This window comes from Grampus griseus (genome assembly GCF_964374135.1).
Source record: "Grampus griseus genome assembly, chromosome: 17".
In the NCBI taxonomy this organism is placed as follows: domain Eukaryota; kingdom Metazoa; phylum Chordata; class Mammalia; order Artiodactyla; family Delphinidae; genus Grampus; species Grampus griseus.
In genome coordinates this window covers 47,694,054-47,715,339 of record NC_139011.1, presented here as the reverse complement: position 1 = coordinate 47,715,339, position 21,286 = coordinate 47,694,054, and the positions used below count along the sequence as shown (strand labels likewise).

Here is a 21,286-nt window from a genome sequence, read left to right as displayed (position 1 = left end):
ATAGTCTCTATAACAATTTCTGTCTCCACATTAACTGTGTTTCAGCAAATTTACCTAACAGATGGTGAGTGGGCAATTTTTAAAGGGGCATTTTTTAAAAGAGCGGAGAGGGAAGGAATAGAGACAGGCACATACTATATTTGAAGTTACCTCCACGTGTATTTTATGTATGTATACCCATACAATTAAGAAGTCTTTGGATGTTTTATCTTCAAGAATAATTCAGATAATGGATTACTTGAATATCATAAACATTTAGGGTTTAACAGATTTGTTACATATACACGTTGTATCATGGATTTAAAAGACCATAGCAAGCGGGCAGCGGCGGGCGGAGCGACCGAGGGGCGGCGCGGGCTGGGCGGTGGGTGCGGGGGTCCGTGCTTCCTCGCGGTAGAGGGCTGGGGTTCGCCGGGGACGCCGGGTTGTTCCGCGTTGCCAGGTTACCGAGCGCATTCCCCGCGCCCGCTCTTCCGCCCGGGCCGCCCTCGGCGCCGCCTGAGCCGCGGTGCGGGCTGCGCGGGGCGCCGGTTCCGCGGAAGCCTGGGTCGGGCGCTGCGTGCGGGACTCTCGTCGCTCGTGGACGGGGCGCGAGCGCGCGGGGGACGTAGGGCGCCGACCTGGGCCTCCCCGGCGCTCCGGCTCCGCTCAGGGCGCCCGCTCAGGGGCCTCCGGCGCGAGGCCCCCTTCGTGGTCAAGATGGCGGCGCCCAGGCGGGCCGCGCCGAGGTGAGCTGGAGCCGGGCCCGGAGAGGGGCGAGTCGGCCACTCCCAGGACTTGGACCCCGGGCTGGTCTCCCGTCTCCCGGGGAGCGGTGGGTGAGTGGGCGCGGCCGCGCGTTGGTCCCTCTCGTAGGGTGGTCAGCTCTTCGTGCGTCCGCAGACTTCTGTCGTCTGATAGTCAGATCTGGGGTGGCCCAGGTTGGAGGCGAGGGTGCTTGATTGGGGAAACCTGAGGGGTTTAAGGACTCTATTGCGATCGTTTCAGACCCCAGCAAGAAGCTGAGCAAGTTTCCTCCTGACTCTCTTCCCGGCTAAGTTTTCTCCTTTCTCTGAAGGCGCCAGCTTTCCTGAATCACCTTGTTCCCCGGGGGGATACAGTTGGTGGTTCTGACCGTGGAACGTAGGACCCGGCGCGGGGAAGCCTGAGCTGGTTCTAGTTACTTTGTTTGCAAAGCACTTGTCTTGTCTTTGGAATCTTTGTGTATGTAACCAACGTTGGGAAGAGCCAGCGTTTTCTCCTCCAAAACACTGCGAGGGGTAACTTTATACGTAAGAAACAAGTGGGCGTTCACATCCATCTCTTTTCCAACCACTGAGTTTTGGTTGTGTTTCTTTTCTTTAAGTTTGTCTCGTTCTGAAGTGATAACAAAAAAACACACAAAACAAAAAAAAGACCATAGCCAATTACACAAAGTATACTCTAGTCTCAGTCCTGCCATTAATTAGCTTAAGTCATTTAATTTTTCTAGGCCTCATTTTTCTCATGTGATGTTTTTTCTTTGAAAAAGTATAGTTTCTGGAAGTCTCTAATCTCTGTGTCATAGTTCAGCTTGGAGAAAACCTGTTCTTATCCAAACTCCATGACATTGTATTTCCAGCTCCAACTTTGGACTTTGAGTGAGTTGGGGGCAACTTTTTAAGGATATTTTCACACGGCTTTTTTAGTTAATATCAGTCTAGCTGACTTGTCATACTTAGACTTTCTCCCATATTCTTTTACCAGTGTGTTCCTTAGTCATATATATAAAGACTGTTGTGGGAAAAATGACCTCCTGGGTCAGCTTACTGCATGGTCATCGACACAGGGCAGGGAGTAAGATTCTGTGGATTTTACAGAAGCAGATACAGGTTTCATTATCCATGTCCTCTCCCCTTTCATCTTACAAAAACAGCAGGCTTTTCTTGGAGAACTGCCAGATAATGCCATCCTGCCTCCTCACGAGCCCCGGGGATGAGTCGCCCAGGGACTGAACTCCAGTAAAGCAGGTGATTGGCTCACGGGTAGGCATCTGACCTCGGCTAAGTCTATCAGACTCCTCCCCAGGACTTTTGTCTCAGAGCAAAATGGAAGAATTGTCTTTTCTCTCTGGAATTTCTAAGCTGGGGAGATATGACTCTGGGACTCCCAGTGACCATCCAGCACAAGAAGAGACTTTCTGTAAAATAAAGTCTTGCAGAGGTAAGCAGGGCTGAGCGATGGAGAGAGAGCTGGAACCCTGCTGATACTCTGGAACTTCCAGATCCAACTGTATGTGAATATGGCTGCATCCCTGAATTTCTAGTACTTGTTTGTTGAGGTTGTTGTTGTTGTTTGGTTTTTGTTTTTAAATTTCCTTTGACTATTTTGAATTTGTTTTCAGCCATGTGCATTTGAAAGCATCATAGCTAAAAGAGCTAATTTCCTACATTAATGTCAGGTTTGCTTCCTTAAGTGAAAAATAATATCCGCTATTTTCTTTAAATAAAATCCTTCTAGCTCAGGTTTGAGATATTCAAAACTCTGCCTCCTACCCCCCTCTTTTCCAACATTTACTATATCACCTTGAAGAACTTGTGACCACATCTTTCCCATCTAGACGCAGTTGAGAGAGAGAGCAAAGACTTCCGATATAAACTGCAACCTATACGCCTCCTACCTGGAAGCTTTAGAACATACTTGATTCTTGTCATTAAAGCAAATCTTTTGTTGTTGTCTCCAGGGCACAGAAGCATTTTCATGGCATAATGGAGTACAAAGTACATTAAGCCTACCTCTATTTCTCATCCTCTTACTTTAAATAGGCAGAAAAGAACAATCTCAAACACATTTTCCCAACAGATAAAATACATATACGATTATGTTTAGAAGACGTTTATGCAACATATAGTTAGACTGATGAATTAATGGACCTTTCGCCAATTGGCACAGTAAATATATATGTTCAATGTGCTCAATTAAAAAGAAGACAATAACATATTTTTACAGGTTAATTATCTGAGAAGAGTATTGTGCCAGCACACTTGATACTACAGTATTTCATGTTTGACAGGTAATCTTCTTTCAATTATATTTACTGCTAAATGTTTCTTGGATCAAGCTATTAAATTATAAGGTCAAAAGTAAAATGATATGAAATTACAATGATAAAGGGACACATATCCCACTTTATGAGAATAGAAGTTCTAATTTCTTTTCAGTACTACTAGTAGTGACCACAGTACTAATTTGAGCCCTTACTATGAGCCACTGTGCCCATATACATTTAGTTCTTACAGTAGTTCTGCAAAGGGCATATAATAATCCACAGTGTAAAGCTGAAGAAAGTGATTCTCATAGCTGAAAGTCACATAGCTGGTGAGTGGCAAAGTCTAGATTCAAACTTAGAGTCGTCTGACAATGCCCAGGTTGTTGACCACTATGTACACTGCTCAATTGTTGCACCAATAAAGAAGTGCTTGAAATAATTATAGATTTGCCTACCCTGAAACTGCAGTGATTTAAAGACATCAAAGTTGCCAGTTGCTTAACCACATCTACTTACAGAAAGAAATTACATTTTATTTCATTTCTAAAACAAGATTAATTCTGCAGGCCCATCGAAACTTGAGCACACAAATCCTACCTCCAGATGAAAGATGCTTGTTTTCCATTATTCAACAGATGGCCCTGTACAGAGGCAATAAATATATAGTAGAATTTTCATTCAAATAAATGAGAAGAGAGGTTTCTTCTTGTCCTGATTCAGTGCCCATCATTATGGATTATGATGGCTCTTCCCAAACTTTACTTCATTCACTCCACTCTTTCTACAAAACTCCAGTAATGGAATCCATCATTCAGATATATGTGCAAAGCGAAAGGACTGTATTAATACAGTTGCTGAAAGTCAAGTTGATAGAGCACAGGAAATACATCCTAATAAATGCAACATTAACGTTTGTGTGGGCCTTGGAGTGAGGGGTAGAAGAATTTTCAGTTTAATGGAATATTTTGCCTCTTGCTGTGAAAGTGTGGCTTAATAGTCTTGTAATTGGTCATTTACAGAATCCTCCATCTCTGGGTTTCATGCTTTCTTTACTCTGCAGCTGTTGATTCCTTCTCTTGTTCTGGATGGCAGATAGCAACGAAGCCACTTCAAAGGGCTCAGCCTGCCTTTCTGTGTTATTGTTTAGATGAAGATATTTCCATTTATTAAAGCACACTATTTAAACATTTTTATCATGTTTCAAACTTGACTGTGTCCTGAAGGTATGAGCACAGGCAGACATAATGGGGGATGTTTTCCAGGAGAGAACATACCCTTATCAAAGGAATTATCAGAATTTTCATGTATGGATTGAGAATCAAATTCTGGAGTTAGACCTGAATTTAAATTCATACTCGCAACTTATTACCAGTCTCATCTTGATCAAACGGTTACCACACTTCTCATCAATTTCCTTATCTTTGAAAGCGGAATAAGAGAAGTATGCCTGGTGGAGTTACACATAAAGCTCATCTGATAGAATATTCATAAGGATTTTGCACAAAATATACATGGAAATATTTTAGCACCGAGTTTAGCATGCGATTCGTCTTCAATACATTTAAGAGCTATTATTTTATTATTATTATGCTATCATTAAATATCACTATTACTTAAATGTCATTATTGCTAAAATTGCTGTAAAACTACCACAATAACCCATGATGAATTCCCCTCTTCTGTTTCCTTTGTTTAAATGGAAAATATATATATAAATCTAGACAGAGAACACTTTAGTGATCCTATTCAGTGGAGTGAGAATTTCCATGGCACTGATTAAAACAAATCCTGAATTGCATGGACTTAAGATAGCAGAGAGGGGCTTCCCTGGTGGCGCAGTGGTTGAGAGTTCGTGACCCGATCCGGGAAGATCCCACATGCTGCGGAGCGGCTGGGCCTGTGAGCCATGGCTGCTGAGCCTGCGTGTCCGGAGCCTGTGCTCCGCAACGGGAGAGGCTGCAACAGTGAGAAGCCCGCGTACCGCAAAGAAGAAAAAAAAAAAAAAAAAGATAGCAGAGAGGCTAAGAGATTTGAAGTTAGACATCCCCAAGTGTGAATTCTACTGTGACCCTCTTCTAGCTCTAGAACCTTGAGGAAGTTACTTAAACTTTCTGAGCTTTACTACTAGTTTCCTCATCTGTATCTTTTTCACGACTATTTATCAAGCATCTTCCTGTTCTCTATGCTTGGACGTATCAATGAATAAATTAGACAAGAGCCTTTGCCTGCGTGCTCCTTCTTGCATGCTTTCTCCCTCCTTACACTCTCGTGTGGAAACGGATGTTATAAATAAACTCTATGCTTTGTCACAGGTTGATGGGCGCTACGGGATAAGGAAAAGGATGTGACGCTCACTGAAGAGGCTTGGGTTGGGAGTGCTGGAGGAGTGTACAGGTAGGTTCTGATTTTAAATAGGGTAGTCAGGGTGGATTTTATAAGTTGACATTTGAGCAAAGACTTGAAGTGAGGGAGTTGTCAGAATGTATGATGGGGAGACCACTCCCTGGGAGCAAGAATAACCAGTCCCAAAACTGTAAGGCAGAAATATGCCGGGCAGCTTGGAGGAATATCAAGGAGGCCACCCTGGCTGACTTAGTCAGTGGGGAGGAAGAGACAGCAGGAGGGCTGGAGGTCGGATATGTGATGGGATGGATTGGGTAAGTCCTGGGAGGCCATCACATGCATTGTGTCTTTTACTCTAAATGTAGGCAGCTAGGGGCAGGATTTTAGCCGAGGTATGGCATGAACTGTCTCTTGTTTGAAAAGCATAACTCTATCTGTGGTCTTGAGGATGTGGGGAGAGAGTGGAGTCAGGGAGAATCTCGGGAGGCGACTACAGGATCCTCGAGGTCTATGTTGGTGGCCTGCACCAGGCTGCTAGCGGCTGGTAATTCTCAGAAGTGGCACATTGGGAAGGAAGGTTGTGACAGCATTTCGTGGTAGATTGAATGCAAGAATGGAAAGGAAGAGGGGGTCAAGGGTGAATTCGAGATTTAGGGCCTGGGGAACTGGAAGGGTGTGGTTACTGTCACCTAAGATGGAAAAAGTTTGGGGTAGAGCATGTTTGGGGGATTAAAGACCAGTTTTGGAGGTATAAGATTTGAGATGTTTTCGTGACATCCAAGTAGAGATGCTGAGTACACAGTTGGATACACAAGTCTGCAGTTCTGAAGAAAGGTCTAAACTAGAGATACACTTTAATACAATGGAGATATTAAGAATAATTACATGGAAGTGCTATTTTAAAGGTGAAATGAAGTAATGCAATTAGCACTCTGTCTTCTCAAAACATTTAATAACTGTTAGCTAAAATAATTACCTGAAATGAAAAAATACCTATAGTTTGTTTTGCTGTTTGCAGTAAAAGTGAATAAAATGTCACAATTATTTTAATAGTATTTGTGACACAGTAGTTTTAGTTAAGACACCATGACTATAAACATTTACACTAAACCTTTCAGTCTCCTGCTTTTCACTCTGATAGGGTACTTGGAACCATATTTTGTAAGGTTTAAGTTAGTTGTCATAGGGTACCTCTTTAATTAGAAGTAATTCTGAACTGCCTAGTTCCATGCAGTTTTATATACATATATGTATAATTATTATTTTATGATTTATCAAACTCTGTTGAAAATTTGCATCACTGATATACATTAGAATTTAAGCATTTACCCAGGTACTCAAGGAAAAAAATGTACTTGTCTTGTAATTTCCATAGGGGTACTTGCTTTCACATCTTCCCTTCACTTTGCAATTGAAAACATGGCAGGGGAAATATTATCTTACTGGTCTTTGAGTTCCCCTTAGCTATCTGCAAGTCCTTAAACAGCCTTTGTGGCTTAACCAAAATTCTCTTCCATCTACATTCCACTAACAGATATTGGTCTAAGCATGTACTTATACTAAAAAAAGCATGACCACGTTGTCTCTACACATCTATAATTTTATGTTAACACTATCATTATGTAAGCTATACTTGAATTGTAATTATAACAGATTTTATGTCAACACACATCCATTTCTAGTGTTCATCTGGTGTTCAAGGAGAGAGCAGCATGTCGTAAATTTTATCAAAATAGAACATCTGAAGAATAGAACAGAGGGTAATTGTGTAATTCTGTATTCACTCTAATTAAGTTCAGTGGAGTTGGCATAATAGAATTAAGATGAAAAAAAAAAAGACATCGAGGTACCATGGCTCCCTCTCCTAACACACCCTTTTCGTATCCGAGAGCAGAGACTCAGCACCTTTCTGTACAGAAATGGAGACAGGAAGAGGCCAGAGGATGAATGACAGGCACGAATGAGGTGGAACTTTGAAGAGCAACATGGAAATGAAATACTTCTTTTGTATTTGTTAGGTGGGGAAAATGTACCAGCGTGTATGCCTACTGGGACCACGTTTTCCAGAACAGTTAAGCCCAGTGTCAACTGTGCTGTCCCACCTTCCTCGTAAGTAGGAACATACTGTTACTTGAATCTTTGCTTCCTGTTTCTTGATAGCTGGTTGAGAAGATTATCACAGGAAGTGCATCTTGTTAGCAAATACACTGTTTTGAAATGATTGACACTCACTGAAGAGTGGCAACTCCAAGCTTGCTCTCTCTTGATCTTGGACTATTTAAGTCTGGAGTGCAGGAGTGGGTTATGGGGAAAGACCATTGGAATTCTTATGTCTTCAGCATAATGGTTATAGCATAATGGTTAGGAGTGTAGGTGCTGGTTCAAATCTCTGCTTTCCACTTGCTAACCATATGAGCTTGGGCAATTTACCTGATTACCTGAACCTCAATACTCCTGCCTATAAAATGATGTTAATAATATTTCATCCCCATAGACTTGTTTTCAATGTTAAAATGAAGTCACTTACACCAAGCACTTAATACAATGCCTAGAGCATAGTAAAGTCTATTATTATTACTATTACTACTACTACTACTACTATTATTATTATTACTGTCACGATGCCAGGTGCTATTTTTCCTATGCCTTATTCCATTATCTTCTGCCCTGTCCCCCCATTTCTGTCTTGTTTCTGTACAAGGGTAGGTTTGTCACAGAGCATTTTCTTTCCCTAGTGTCTGACTCTTAGTCATCACAGTGACTGGTCCACGACCCGGCATTCATTGCTGCTCATTGAAGCAACCCATTTTGAGAAGGGGAGTTGGGTATTGATGCCAAGTTGGGCCAAGGAGAGAGAATTTTCTCTCTTCTGCACTCAGAGAGCTAAGTGAAATATTCAGGCCTCGGAAGGAGAATCAGGCAAAGGGCAACATGCTTAATTTCATACCTTAGTGATTAAGAACAAGTCAGACAGGCTGGATTTGAACTGATTTCCGTCATGTACTGATAAAGGGATCTTAGGTGCTTTTGTAACCCCTCTGAGGCTCAGTCAACATCTGAAAGAGACGAATAACATTATCAGGACCTAGCATATAGCCTTGTTGTAATAAGTGAGTAAATCCTTTTAAAACGTTCAGCACGTTGTTTGGCATATAAACACTTAATAAAATTTAGCTTCTTTGACTACTACCGCTGCTAATATTATTAAGTAGCTGAGCAGATCCGAGGCCTATTTTTTTCTTAGATTGCACATAATCATTTGGACAGCCAGCTCACATTGATCAACCGTTGCTTATATATAAACCCCCATGAACCCAAAGGTGCTTTAACTCTCTCCCAGTCAGAGCCTGTTCTGGGGGCAGAAGCAACACCGGCACTACCCCTGTCATCTTTGCCTTTATTGTCACTACACTCGCCTGCCGTACTGAGCACTTTCTGTTTGCCAGGCACCAAATTTAGCCCTGCGTATGCACTGTATCATATAGTTCTCACACTCAGGTGGGAGACATTATCATCGTCCCCAATTTTCAGATAAAGACGCCGAGGTGTTGGAAACGTAACAAACTTGACCCACAGCAAGAGATGGAGCCGGAGTATTCAAACCCTTCTCTCTGACCTCAAGAACCCTTAAATATTAGCATACTACTACATCCTGGTAAGAAAATCTGCTTCCAGCCACTCTGGTGAGAGTAGAAATGATTCTCAGTCCCCACATTCCTCTATTGCCCATGCCACCGTAGCCTCAGGACTAGGGGGGAAAGGAAGTGATCTCTTCAAAGAGCAGCCAAAGGGAACCTACTCCCTTCTGCCTTTTCGTAATCAACTAACCAATATTTTATTTCCTTCTTAAGAGTCCCCACGTGTTCCTTTTGGTACTTAGCTTGGCCTTTTAGAATTCTGACATTCTGTACATGACTCATCCACTGTATTTCATGTTAATTTATTGAGGTCAAGTATAGGGTCTTACTCATCCTGAAGTCCAGTTATCCCCTGTCACATCTAACTCTGTTCTTTTCTTCTTGTAGGACATCTGCAGATATTTATTTGAATTTTGTTGAATTGTTCTCATCAGTAGTACATTAAAAGTTATACAGAAAGTGCTTTCTTATAAGGAAAACCATCTAAATAGATTTCTAGCTCTTTACTTTTTATAGCACTATTGTAGAGATTATAGATCTCCAGGTAATATTTTTTAGATTGAGTTCTTCACATCATCTTATTTTTACATATAATGATAAATCTGAATTTTCTCTATCAAAGCTCTGAGACTTCACTGGCTTGTAACTTAGCTTGTTGATTATGTGTGGTTGACTTTTCCATTTACAATGATATTTGATCCTGGTAAGGATGGGGCTGGGTGGGAAGGTACCTCTTAGGGCCATCAATTGGTTTTGTAGAGAACTAACATAAAGATCTAAAGTCTCATCATATTTCTGCAGAACTCATGAATCATTTTATTATAATTCCATTCATTCAGGGAGTATAAAACCATTTTCAAATTGTTATTCCTAATTTGTTCATCTTCTCTTCCTTAGTCTTAGTGAGAAGAGAGCAGGCTGAATGGAAGAAAGTCATTATGACCACTGGGGCCACTAAGGTAGGCATCAGTCCCAGAGTTTTGTTTTCATCTCTCCGCTATGAATATTGGCTAATGTCTTGAGTGCTTACTTGGGGCAAATTACTTAGCCGACCATGGCAAATGGATTGTGTCATTTCATCCCCTGATAGTCATACAATTAATGTATGTATTATTATGATATCCCATAATGCATATATGGAACAGAGCCTCAGAAGTAGTTATTTGCTCACCAAAATATGGTAGATGTGGAATTTGGACTCAGGTCTGATAGACTCCTAAATCACTCCTAGTGATTTTTACCACTAAATTAAAGTTGTATACCTCTGGAGAGTAGATAGTTTCTAAAATTTCCTCAGCTCTAACATTTTATAATTAAATTTTTGTCTGATGGCAAGCTTAACAGTTAAGATGGGTAGGAAGGAATGCCAGCCTGTTGAATGGAATTTCCCTGAAATGAGCCAGTTCACTCATTCATTCACTCAGCATGTATTGAATGTTTGCTCTGTGCAAAGGCATTTTAGGCATCACAGTGGAGTGAGCGCCCCTTCCATAGACTCTCCTGCAGCACTCAGAGAAGTCTTGGACTGGTTTGCCTGTTATGGAATGGGGCTTGGTGATAGAAGCCTGGTTTGTCCTCCACTGATAAAACTAAGACATACTCATATGAGTTCAGAGGCATCTTGAAGCCGTGGGATAGTAACACACATGAATCTTACCATTTTTGCCTGGGATTAATGATATAAAGGCTTTGGATTTGGGTATGGAAATTGGGTGCAATTATGGGTGTGTTGGTTCTACATATATATGGACATCACGTGTCATCAGCCTGCAGCTACCTGCCATTCCTCACTACTCCTTCTTTTCACAAACCAAACAAGTACCTTCTTATCTCTCCTGTGGATAAGCTCTTGACAGTGGCACTAGGGCCTCCCTCAATAAGTACATCATTGGCTAAACCAGTGGTTTCTCAGATATGCTCATTGAACAACCCTTAAGGTGGATTGACATTCCACTGCCTAGAATAGAATATGGTGTTCTTTAGAAATCGGGGGGAAAAAATAGGCCACCAGATGTACTTTCTTTAATTTAAATTGTTTATATATATGAACAATTGTTATGTATGTGTATGTATACTTGTTCATATATATGAATGATTTAAAATTGAAGAGATAGATATATACACACACATATATATATATGTATATTTAAATTTTGGCTTCTGTTCGCAAGTAGTAAATTAAATTATTAGCAGATCCATACTGCAGAGAAATAACCAATCAGATTTCATTCAATAGCTTGCTTTTTTGTAGATTTATGGTTGTGATTTTATATCTGCAGGTATGTTTGCTGAAGAAAATATTTCTGCCACTTTACACAAAATTAAATTCATTTAATACCAATGCGGCATGTCTCAAATGTCTTAATACAGTTTTAATCTTGAATCGCATCAGAAGTATGAAATTAGAAACATACCCCAAAATCATTTGAAGATATAATTACTTTCATTTCCCTTATACTTTTGAGACTTTTGAAAAACAAGTATTTAGTTGTACTTATCTGTTTCTGTCTCTCTAAGGATAGCAAACACTGAAACACAATTCTTTTTAAAAGTCAGTATTGAAAATATATTGTCCAAGATGATCAAAACTAAGGAAGTGGCAAAGAAATTCAAAAATTTAAACTTTCAAAGGGTGCTTTTTTTGTGAATGTGTAGTACTTGTTCTTCTGAAGGAATTAATCTTTTTAAAAATTTAATTAACTTATTTTTTATTGAAGTATACTTGGTTTACAGCGTTGTGTTAATTACTGCTGTACAGCAAAGTGACTCTGTTATACATATGTATATACATTCTTTTTCATACTCTTTTCCATTATGGTTTATCACAGGATATTGAATATAGTTCCCTGTGCTATATAGTAGGACCTTGTTGTTTAGCCAATCTATATATACCAGTTTGCATCTGCTAATCCCAAACTCCCAGTTCATCCCTCTCCCACCTGCTTCCCCCTTGGCAGCCACCAGTCTATTCTCTATGTCTCTGAGTCTGTTTCTGTTTCATAGATAGGTTCATTTGTGTCATATTTTAGATTCCACATATAAGTGGTATCATGGTATTTGTCTTTCTCTTTCTGACATACTTTGCTTAGTATGATAATCTCTAGTTGCATCCATGTTGCTGCTGCAAATGGCATTATTTCATTCTTCTTTCTATGGCTGAGTGGTATTTCATTGTATATATGTACCACATCGTCTTTATCCATTCATCTGTTGATGGACATTTAGGTTGTTTCCATGTCTTGGCTATTGTGAATATTGCTGCTGTGAAGATCAGGGTGAATGTGTCTTTTTGAATTATAGTTTGGTCTGGATATACGCCCAGGAGTGGGATTGCTGGATCATGTGGTAGGTCTATTTTTAGTTTTCTGAGGAACCTCCATAGTGTTTTCCACAGTGGCTGCACCAACTTACATTCCCACCAACAGTGTTGTAGGAGGGTTCCCTTTTCTCCACACCCTCTCCAGCATATGTTATTTGTAGACTTTTTAATGATGGCCATTCTGACTGGTGTGAGGTGGTACCTCGTGGTAGTTTTGATTTGCATTTCTTTAATAATTGGCAGTGTTGAGCATCTTTTCATGTGCCTATTGGCCATCTGTATTTCTTCTTTGGAGAAATGTCTCTTTAAGTCTTCTGCCTATTTTTTTGATTGGGTTGTTTGCTTTTATTGTCATCAAGTTGTATGAGCTGTTTGTATATTTTGGAAATTAAGCCCTTGCTGGTCGCATCATTTGCAAATATTTTCTCCCATTCTGTAGGTTGTCTTTTCATTTTGTTTATGGTTTCCTTTGCTGTGCAAAAGCTTGTAAGTTTGATTCGGTCCCCTTTGTTTATTTTCGTTTTTATTTCTATTGTCTTGGGAGACTGACCTAAGAAAACATTGGTATGATTTATGTCAGAGACTATTTTGCCTGTGTTCTCTTCTAGAAGTTTTATGGTGTCATGTCTTATGTTTAAGTCTTTAAGACATTTTGAGTTTATTTTCGTGTATGGTGAAAGGATGTGTTCTAACTTCACTGGTTTATATAAGGCTGTCCAACTTTACCAACACCACTTGCGGAAGAGACTGTCTCTTTCCCATTATATATTCTTGCCTCCTTTGTCAAAGATTAATTGTCAAAGGTTAACTGAGGTGTGTGGGTTTATTTCTGGGCTCTGTATTCTGTTCCATTGATCCATATGTCTGTTTTTGTGCCAATACCACACTGTTTTGATTACTGTGACTTTGGAGTACTGTCTGAGTCTGGGGTGGCTATGCCTCCAACGTTGTTCTTTTTCTTCAGGATTGCTTTGGCAATTCTGGGTCTTTTATGGTTCTGTATGAATTTTAGGATTATTTGTTCTAATTGCGTGAAAAATGTCATGGATAATTTGATAGGGATCGCATTAAATCTGTAGATTGCTTTGGGTAGTATGAGCATTTTAACAATATTAATTCCTCCAACCCAAGAACATGAGATGTCTTTCCATTTCTTTGAATCATCTTCACTTTCCTTTATTAATGTCTTACAGTTCTCCGTGTATAAGTCTTTTGCCTTCTTGGTGAGGTTTATTCCTAAGTATTTTATTTTTGGGGTTGTGATTTTAAAAGGCATTGTTTTTTTACATTCCCTTTCCGATATTTCATTGTTGGTATAAAGAAATGCAACCAATTTCTGTATGTTAATCTTGTATTCTGCTACCTTGCTGAATTCGTTTATCAGTTGTAGTAGTTTTCATGTAGAGTCTTTAGGGTTTTCTCTATATAGTATCATATCATCTGCATCTAATGACAATTTTACCTCTTCCTGAAGGAATTAATCTTGAAGTTCTACCAAGACTTTTGGAATACCTGTTTTAATGAGCCACTACTTCCTGCCTGAGATTGCACTATGCACCAGAGATTCTAGAATTAGCATAATAAAACTAATAATGCAAACAACAGCAACAAATCTTCACAAACCTCCCTGGCAAGGAAGTAAAGTCCACTGGAAAAACAGACAAGTGAAACACACATTCAAAATGGCAGTGATTCTCAAACATTTATGTGCTGAAAAATCATGACAAGCATGATAACCAGGGCAATTACTAGACCCCTTCTCCAGCTGGTCAGGTGTAAGGTCCTGTAACTCTATTTTTGGTGAATGCCTCCAGGAGAGTGTGAGACAGATGTTCTCAGTTGTCGTCAACCTTTAGTGTGCATCAGATTTGCCTGAGAATATTGTTAAAACACAGATTGCTGGGCTCCAGTGCCAGAGTTCTAACCAGTTCCCAGGTGTGGCTGATATTGCTGGCCCAGGGACCACATTTTGAGAACCACCTTTCAAAACTCTGCAGTATGCGGTTGTGTGTGTTGTGAATGAGACGGGCCCAGAGAACCTAAGAAGGGCAAAGGGACTCTGCCCTAAATTAGCCAAAGGTAACAATAGCAGCTAGAATTGATTGACCCAAGAAAAAATTATAAGAACTTTACCTGCATTTGCTCATTTAATCCTTTCAGTAAGGTACATAGGTGCTACTTAGTGTTCCTCTTTTACAGGGGTGTCCAGAGAAGGTAACTACTTTGCCCACGTCCTAAACTGGTAAGTAACAGATTAAGAATTCAAGTCTCGGAAGTCTGATTGCAGAGCCCACACCTCTACCCTTTCTGCATGTAGAGAGGAGTAAAGGGTTGTCAGTGAAGCCTTCCTGGGGGCCCTGGCCTCTGAGTGTAGATAGAAGGATGAGTGGACATAAAGATCATTATTTGTGTGTGGTGGGGGTAGGGGAGGAAGTATGAGGGCTTCCAGAAGAGCCCGCCCTCCCCATACATCTGCTATAAGCAAGTCTGATGATCAGGAGTCGGGAACATGAGTATGACTATGGGATACTGAGAAGGGTTCTAGAACCCTGAGGTTAGAGTTCTGGATCAGTTAGTAGGTAACAGAAAGTGAATGAGTGATTTACCTTACTTTCCACGGGTAGCAGGAAGTTTGGAGATAGTCCCTCTAGCGTTAGTCCAGCTGCTGAAGGGCATCACCAGGGAACTGGGTTGCTTCGCTCTTCCAGCTTCCACATCTCTAGCATGTCCACATAGCTTCAAAGTGACCCCAGAATCTCCAATAGTGTTCCAACAATTTGGGCAGGAAGAAAGAAAAGGAAAAAGAAATTAAGTAAGAAAAAAAAGGCAGTGTCTAACTCAGAGAGCAAATTTTTTACCACAGATGGTCAGCAGACTTGCACTTAGATCTCATCAGCTCGGATTTTAAACTGGCCACCTTAGCCTTAAGGATAATGGGGTCTCCTAAACCAGGGCTCTGGTAGTAAGGAATAAGGAGAGAGTGGTACTGATTAGCAGTGCCTGCTGTCCCAAACAAATATTATCCCCAAACTATTTTTTTTATCCTATATTTTACTTTAAAGAATGGAGGGGAAACATTATGTATCTGTAAATAGCCTTTTAGAAAGGGTACAATTATATAGTTATACAACCCCCTGGAGGGCTCCTTTCTTCTAAAATCTCTTTAAAAACTGTTCAAGGTTAAGGACATTTTTATCTTAATTTAGTCACTTGCAGTCGATTATCTTGGAATGACATCCTCTCTCTGCAGATGTTCTGTCAGGCTTTAGAAAATTCTAGAAGTGGACAGAGAAGTGTTACGGTACATGTATTTGCAATATGCACGTCTTTGAAATGAAATCCATTTAGGGACCAAAAGGCATTTCATGTCTTTGCTATACATTTTCACATATTTGCCTTTCCAGAATTCCTTTGAGCAAATCTGTTAGATGTAACCCATCCGTTTCTCCCATCTGAATTCTTTATTACTAAACATTCTTCAATATGCTCTCACTCCCCTCTCTCAAAGGCGTTTCTCTGGGTCCTCACCCTTCTCATCTCATACGCGAATGCGTATCTTAAACTGAAGCAACAGTCTGCTATGACTTCTCCATAACTTGAAGAACCCGTCTTTGTGGGAAGAAAAGTAGACTTACTAACTTAAAAGGTAAAATGCGCGCAATGTTTCTGAGAATTAAAAACTAAGATAAAAACATAAGCAAGGGAAAAAACTTACAGTGGATCCTTTTCAAAGACTTTATTTTACAGAGAAGGCAACTGAGGTTTAAAGAAAAAATGCGTTAGTTAAACACTAAATAATAAACCTTAAACCTCAGTGGAGCAACACATGGACAGTTCATTTCTCACTCACTCAGGAGTGTAGTATGGACTTTGGTGGTCTGCGGGTCAGTTTTCTGCTCAGTTATTCAGGGACCAACCACCTTTATCAAGTGGCTCTACGTTCGTCCTAAAAAGGAAAGGAGAGAGGAAGCTGCAAGCTACAATTATCAACTCGTTATCCTTCAGACATAAACTCTTCAGGTCACCTCTGGTCACATTCTTTGGGATAGAACCATACCCAGATGCAAGCGGAGATGGAGAATGTTGTTCCTATCTTGGTCCTAGTGATGCCTCTACAGGCTGGAGGAGCTAATTAAAGTGTAGTCAACAGCTCATTGTTTCTGCCACAATGAGTGATTAGCCTAAGGCTGTGGATTAATTATGTGTGTGTCACATATACATATAATACACACAAACATATATGTGTGTGTGTATATATACATTTTTTAGCATGAGTAGACACATGGGGCTTCTGCCGTATCAAAAGAGTACAAACTGCCTCTTGTTGCTTTTTCTTAATTGAAGTTGACTACTACTATCTATTTCCCTTCATTTTGCTACCTCCCCCCCCGCCTTTCAGTATTATATGAAAATTCTGAAAGAAATAATTTCAAAGTTTCCAGTGCTTTTCAAGGTAATAGAATACTCAGACCTTAACAATTTTCCTGTGTGAAACTTTTGCCAGACTAAAATGTTAACTTATGAAAAGTAAATTTAGATTGATACAAAAGAGAAAATAAGCTGATTTTTTTTTTTTTTACACAAATACCCTGAGCCAGGGTGGAAAATACATGGAAAACTGGAGGAATTTAGATCCTTTTGTTGTAAATTTAAATAATTTTAATTGTAAAAATAATACAGGCTCATTGCAGAAACTCCAAAATTGAAAGGATTTAAAGAAAAAAGGAAAAATAACTCAAAATCCCATTTCTGATAAATCATCTCTGTAACATTTTTGAGGGTATCTTTTGAAACTTTTTTGTGACGGGGTGCATATAAATACAATGCAAGTATAAAATACCTTTAATTATTATATCAAACTACAAAACAGTTCTATAACATTTTTATTTAGTAATATAAGTATGATTACTCATCACCTAATAAAAATCTGCAGCATCATTTTTAATGGTTGAACAGCATTCTATTATTTATTTAACCAGTCCCTACTGTTCAACATTTAGATTATTCCTGTTTTGCTTTGCTAAACAATGAGACAAGCATCCTTGTTCATATGTCTTTGAGCATTTGTTTATTTCCTTAGAATGGACTTCTAGAACTTGAATGGCTGGTTGTCAGTTCTGGTACATACTGACATATTGTCTTCCAGAAGGTTACCGTGCTTTTTATTTCTACCAAGAATTTAACATCCAATGTGGTTTCTTACACACACTCATCAGTACCAGTATTATCAATATCAATACCAGTATTATCAAGTTTTTTAAAACTTTGTCATTCTAGTCAGTAAAATATGATACCTGAATTATTTTATTTGTATTTCTTTAATAATAGCAAGGTTGAACATATTTTCATACCCTTATTGGCTGTTAATACTTTTTAGTTTGTGACTTTATGGCATCCATTTTTCATCGATGTATAACAACCTTTTATATATCAATGTGTTTATTTTGTTGTTTGTTGTAAATGCAATTTTTTTCTCTTCATTTATTAATTTTTATTTTGTGTGTGTTGAACTTCTCTAATACTGTCAAGTCTATTCAAAAACCCTTTAATGAACACAACAAATGTGGAAAATCAGTCATTCTCCTGCATTTTGTAATCAATGTATTTCCTTTTGGGCAGTATGGAAATGTAAGTTCTTATTTCATTTTATGGTTGGAAAGAATCTATTCCCTCGGAAAGGGATTATAGTCTCCATGATGCAGTAATGGGAGATTTTATAGGGTAGGCAGGGTCTACAGAAGAAAAAACCCTAAATCACACTCCATTGGTGGTTGCCTTATTTATAAAAATGGCATTTGAGGTTGTGTGACTGCCATCAGGTAAGCAAAATTAATTTTTAGCATGAAGTACTCCTATCAGCAAGAACAGCCTAGGATAGGCTAGCAGTAAGAAGTGAGGGGTTATGGGATTGGGGCATAGCCTCTGTTTCCTCCAATGCAGCTGGAAATTTAAACTCTGGGGCTCCTGCTTGATCCAATCAGCCCAGCTAGTATGTGTTGCCAGGTAGGGTGAATAGACTCAGAAGTACAAGAGCTCATCCTTGGTCCCCTCTGGAAATGAGCAGAGAATACTGTGTCAAGCAGAGGTGATCAGTCCATGGTCTGGAGACTTGGATCTCCTCACAGAGTCCTTAAAGTCAGGGTGAGACAAAATGCCAATACAAATTATATTGATGACAGTATCAATGAGGTGACATTGAGTCCTTTGACCCAACGTGTGTCTGCAGTGTGCCATCCATTAGTAAATGGGCAAAGCCATTTGACAGATCTATCTGATACAATGAATGAATCTGACACTCATAGTTTGAAAAACTGAAACTGTATCCATTTGTCAAGAACAGTGGCTACTTGTTCTGCTTTATTCCCCCTGGTAGAACTAGGTAACATTGCAGGCAGGCAGTAAGACGTTCCGGCATTTCACCCTGGAGTAGCCCCAAAACTGAAGAAGCTGTCTTATCAGTAGTTAGCTCCTTGTCACCAAGAATATTAAAGTAGATTTGTATGATTAGCAAATTAAAGAGACTGTAGTGCCTACCACTACTGTATTCACTAAGGCACCGAAGTTATTCTAAAGAAATCCTAATAATACATTAGGACCGTTTTGAATATTTTTATTTGATTAGCCATAATCTTCTAGTTATAACATCCATCACCATTTTGGCCTTCTTTTCTTACAGCCTAGCCCTGTGGTCTTGGGCTAATCACTAACCTGCTTAGATACAATTTTCTTCTCTATGAAATAGAAACAATATTATATGCTTTGAAGGACTGCAGGAAGATGAGCTGTAATGTTTATCAAGTGCCTAGTAAGTAGCCTGGCCCATAATAAATACTTGGCTAATTGTAGATGTTAGTTTCATTTTTAGTTTTATTTCCAAACATTGCTCTTTACTTTTGGAACTCTAAAATTTGTTTTGAGAGTGGAGGACTTGTTGTTTGGATTCCTCCAACACTCTCTGTATATTCTGTACTTCTATCCCTACATCATTTATATTAATGGAATAAATGATCTTTGGTCTGGTGATTCCAAGGTGACGAGGAGCTAAGTGGAGGTTCAGTATACACCTGGAAGTATGGATTTTCATGCCCAGTGCAAATGTGGGAAAGGCATTATTCCCACATTATAAAGGGGGTAAAGACCTCCAACTTGAGGAGACTCTGGGTTGAGAGATGAGAGATTTACAGGTACCGTGTGTATCGTACAGGGTACCACAGGGGCTTTTATGTTCTGTAGCAAGAATTTGCACCTTATACCCTTGTAGTTAGAAGTAAAGCATACCACATAACTAATATCTAGTAAGCATTAGAGTTAGAATAAATACCATTTATTTAACGTTTCCTTTGTGTTAAGCATTTTACAGTTACAACATATGGATGGATACTATATTGTAATGGTTAAGAGTGTAGTTTTTTGAGCTGGATAATCCTGGATTGGAGTCTCATCTTTATTACCTCTTTTTTTTCTGTTTTATTGAGGTATAATTGACAAAACTGTAAGATAGTCAAAGAGTATATCATGATGATCCTTCCCATCACGTTAATTAATACATCTAACAGCTCATGACACCTTTTTCCTTTTTTTCTTTTTTTGGCGAGAACACTTAAGTTCTATTCTCTCAGAAAATGTTAGTTATACAATACAGTATTATTGACTGTAGTAACTGTGTTATACAGTAGATCCTCAGACCTTATTCATCCTGCAGCTGAAAGTTTGTGCCCTTTTACCAGTCTTCCCCTCTTTTCCCCACCCACACCCCAGCCCCTGGCAACCAGTTTTCTACTCTGTTTCTATGAGTGTGGCTTTTTTTCTTTTTAGATTCCATATATAAATGATATCATTCGTATTTATCCTGTCTGGCTTATTTCATCAGCATAATGCACTCCTGTTTCATCTATATTGTCACAAATGAAAGGATCTCCTTCATTTTTTAAGGCTGAATTATATTCCATTACCTCTTAAATGAGTGACTTTTGGTACATTGTTTACACTTTCTAAGCCTCAGGGTTTCTTTTCTTCTGTAAAAAAAAAAATATATATATATATATACTAACAGGTTATTTTCTGATATGTGGAATGTTTGTTGAATCAACAACTAATTAGTTGAGATCATAAATGTGACACTTAGCACTGTATTAACATTTATTAATACTCTCCCTGTTAATTTCTACAATAAATTGTATAATAAGTAACAATAATAATAGTACTACTAGTAGTTTTAGAAAATGCATAGGATGTGCCAGGCATCATATACTGTGCTACCCTCCTTCATGTGTACCACAAGTTACATGTGGACATCATCTTCCACGTTGTTTCCTTTAAAGAAAATTGAAGCTCAGCAAGATTGAGTAGCTTGCTCCAGATGTGAACAAGTGATTCAGGTCTGAATCACTCCACATATAGGTTCTTAATGACTCCATGCCTTTAATTCCACATCTGCATTTGTTTGTTGTTGTTTTTAACTTTCCAAGCATCTGATCTGAAATTCCTTTCTCTGGGGAATTTTCCACTTTGTGGGTCTTGGTGAGAAACAGAGCCTTCCTCTCGTTATACAAGCTGAACATGTCAGATACACTGTTTACTCACATGCTCAGTCTCCCTTACAGATGGAAAACAGTCGGGCGACCTCGGGTTGGCCAACTGCACCCCTCTCTTGGATTTTGAATTACAAATAAATGATGTAAAGAAGCAAGGCCAGCAGTGCTGGGTCAACCTCCTGTTTCCTGTTCCTGCTTGGTAGCAAGGCCAGCTAGGACTTATAACATCACTTTGGCCTGATCCTATAATTGCAATAGCATAGCCTTGGCTTTCGGTTGTTTCGTCTGCTTCTAGTTACTGAGGCCTAACCATAAACTTCCAAAAGTTTCCTTTTCTGCTCAAATTAGCCGTATCTGGTTCCTGATGATTACAAATAAGACCTTTCCTGATATACAATGGTGACCTACTTATCCAGGCAGATGTAACATCGTCCTGGCAGGGACA

General features: G+C 39.3%; 1 protein-coding gene across 9 annotated transcripts in view; it reads left to right on the top strand.

Annotated features, from left to right (window-relative positions):
- The first annotated feature begins 688 nt into the window (after nucleotides 1-688).
- Nucleotides 689-21,286, top strand: part of LOC309835520 (uncharacterized protein) — a 43,367-nt gene continuing 22,769 nt past the window's right edge. For 3 of the 9 annotated variants that reach the window (XR_014298014.1, XR_014298015.1, XR_014298016.1), the window contains exons 1-5: nucleotides 689-818; nucleotides 5,320-5,401; nucleotides 7,369-7,459; nucleotides 9,886-9,947; nucleotides 14,507-14,549. Coding sequence is in view for 4 of the 9 variants with exons in the window: in XM_082675063.1 (XP_082531189.1) it covers nucleotides 7,378-7,459; nucleotides 14,507-14,549 (125 nt within the window). In the remaining 5 variants the exon portion in view is untranslated. Of the gene's footprint in view, nucleotides 819-1,894; nucleotides 2,004-5,319; nucleotides 5,402-7,368; nucleotides 7,460-9,885; nucleotides 9,948-14,506; nucleotides 14,550-15,832; nucleotides 15,954-21,286 lie in introns of those variants that run through there. The other 6 variants (XR_014298013.1, XM_082675062.1, XM_082675063.1 and 3 more) reach the window with 5 other exon arrangements.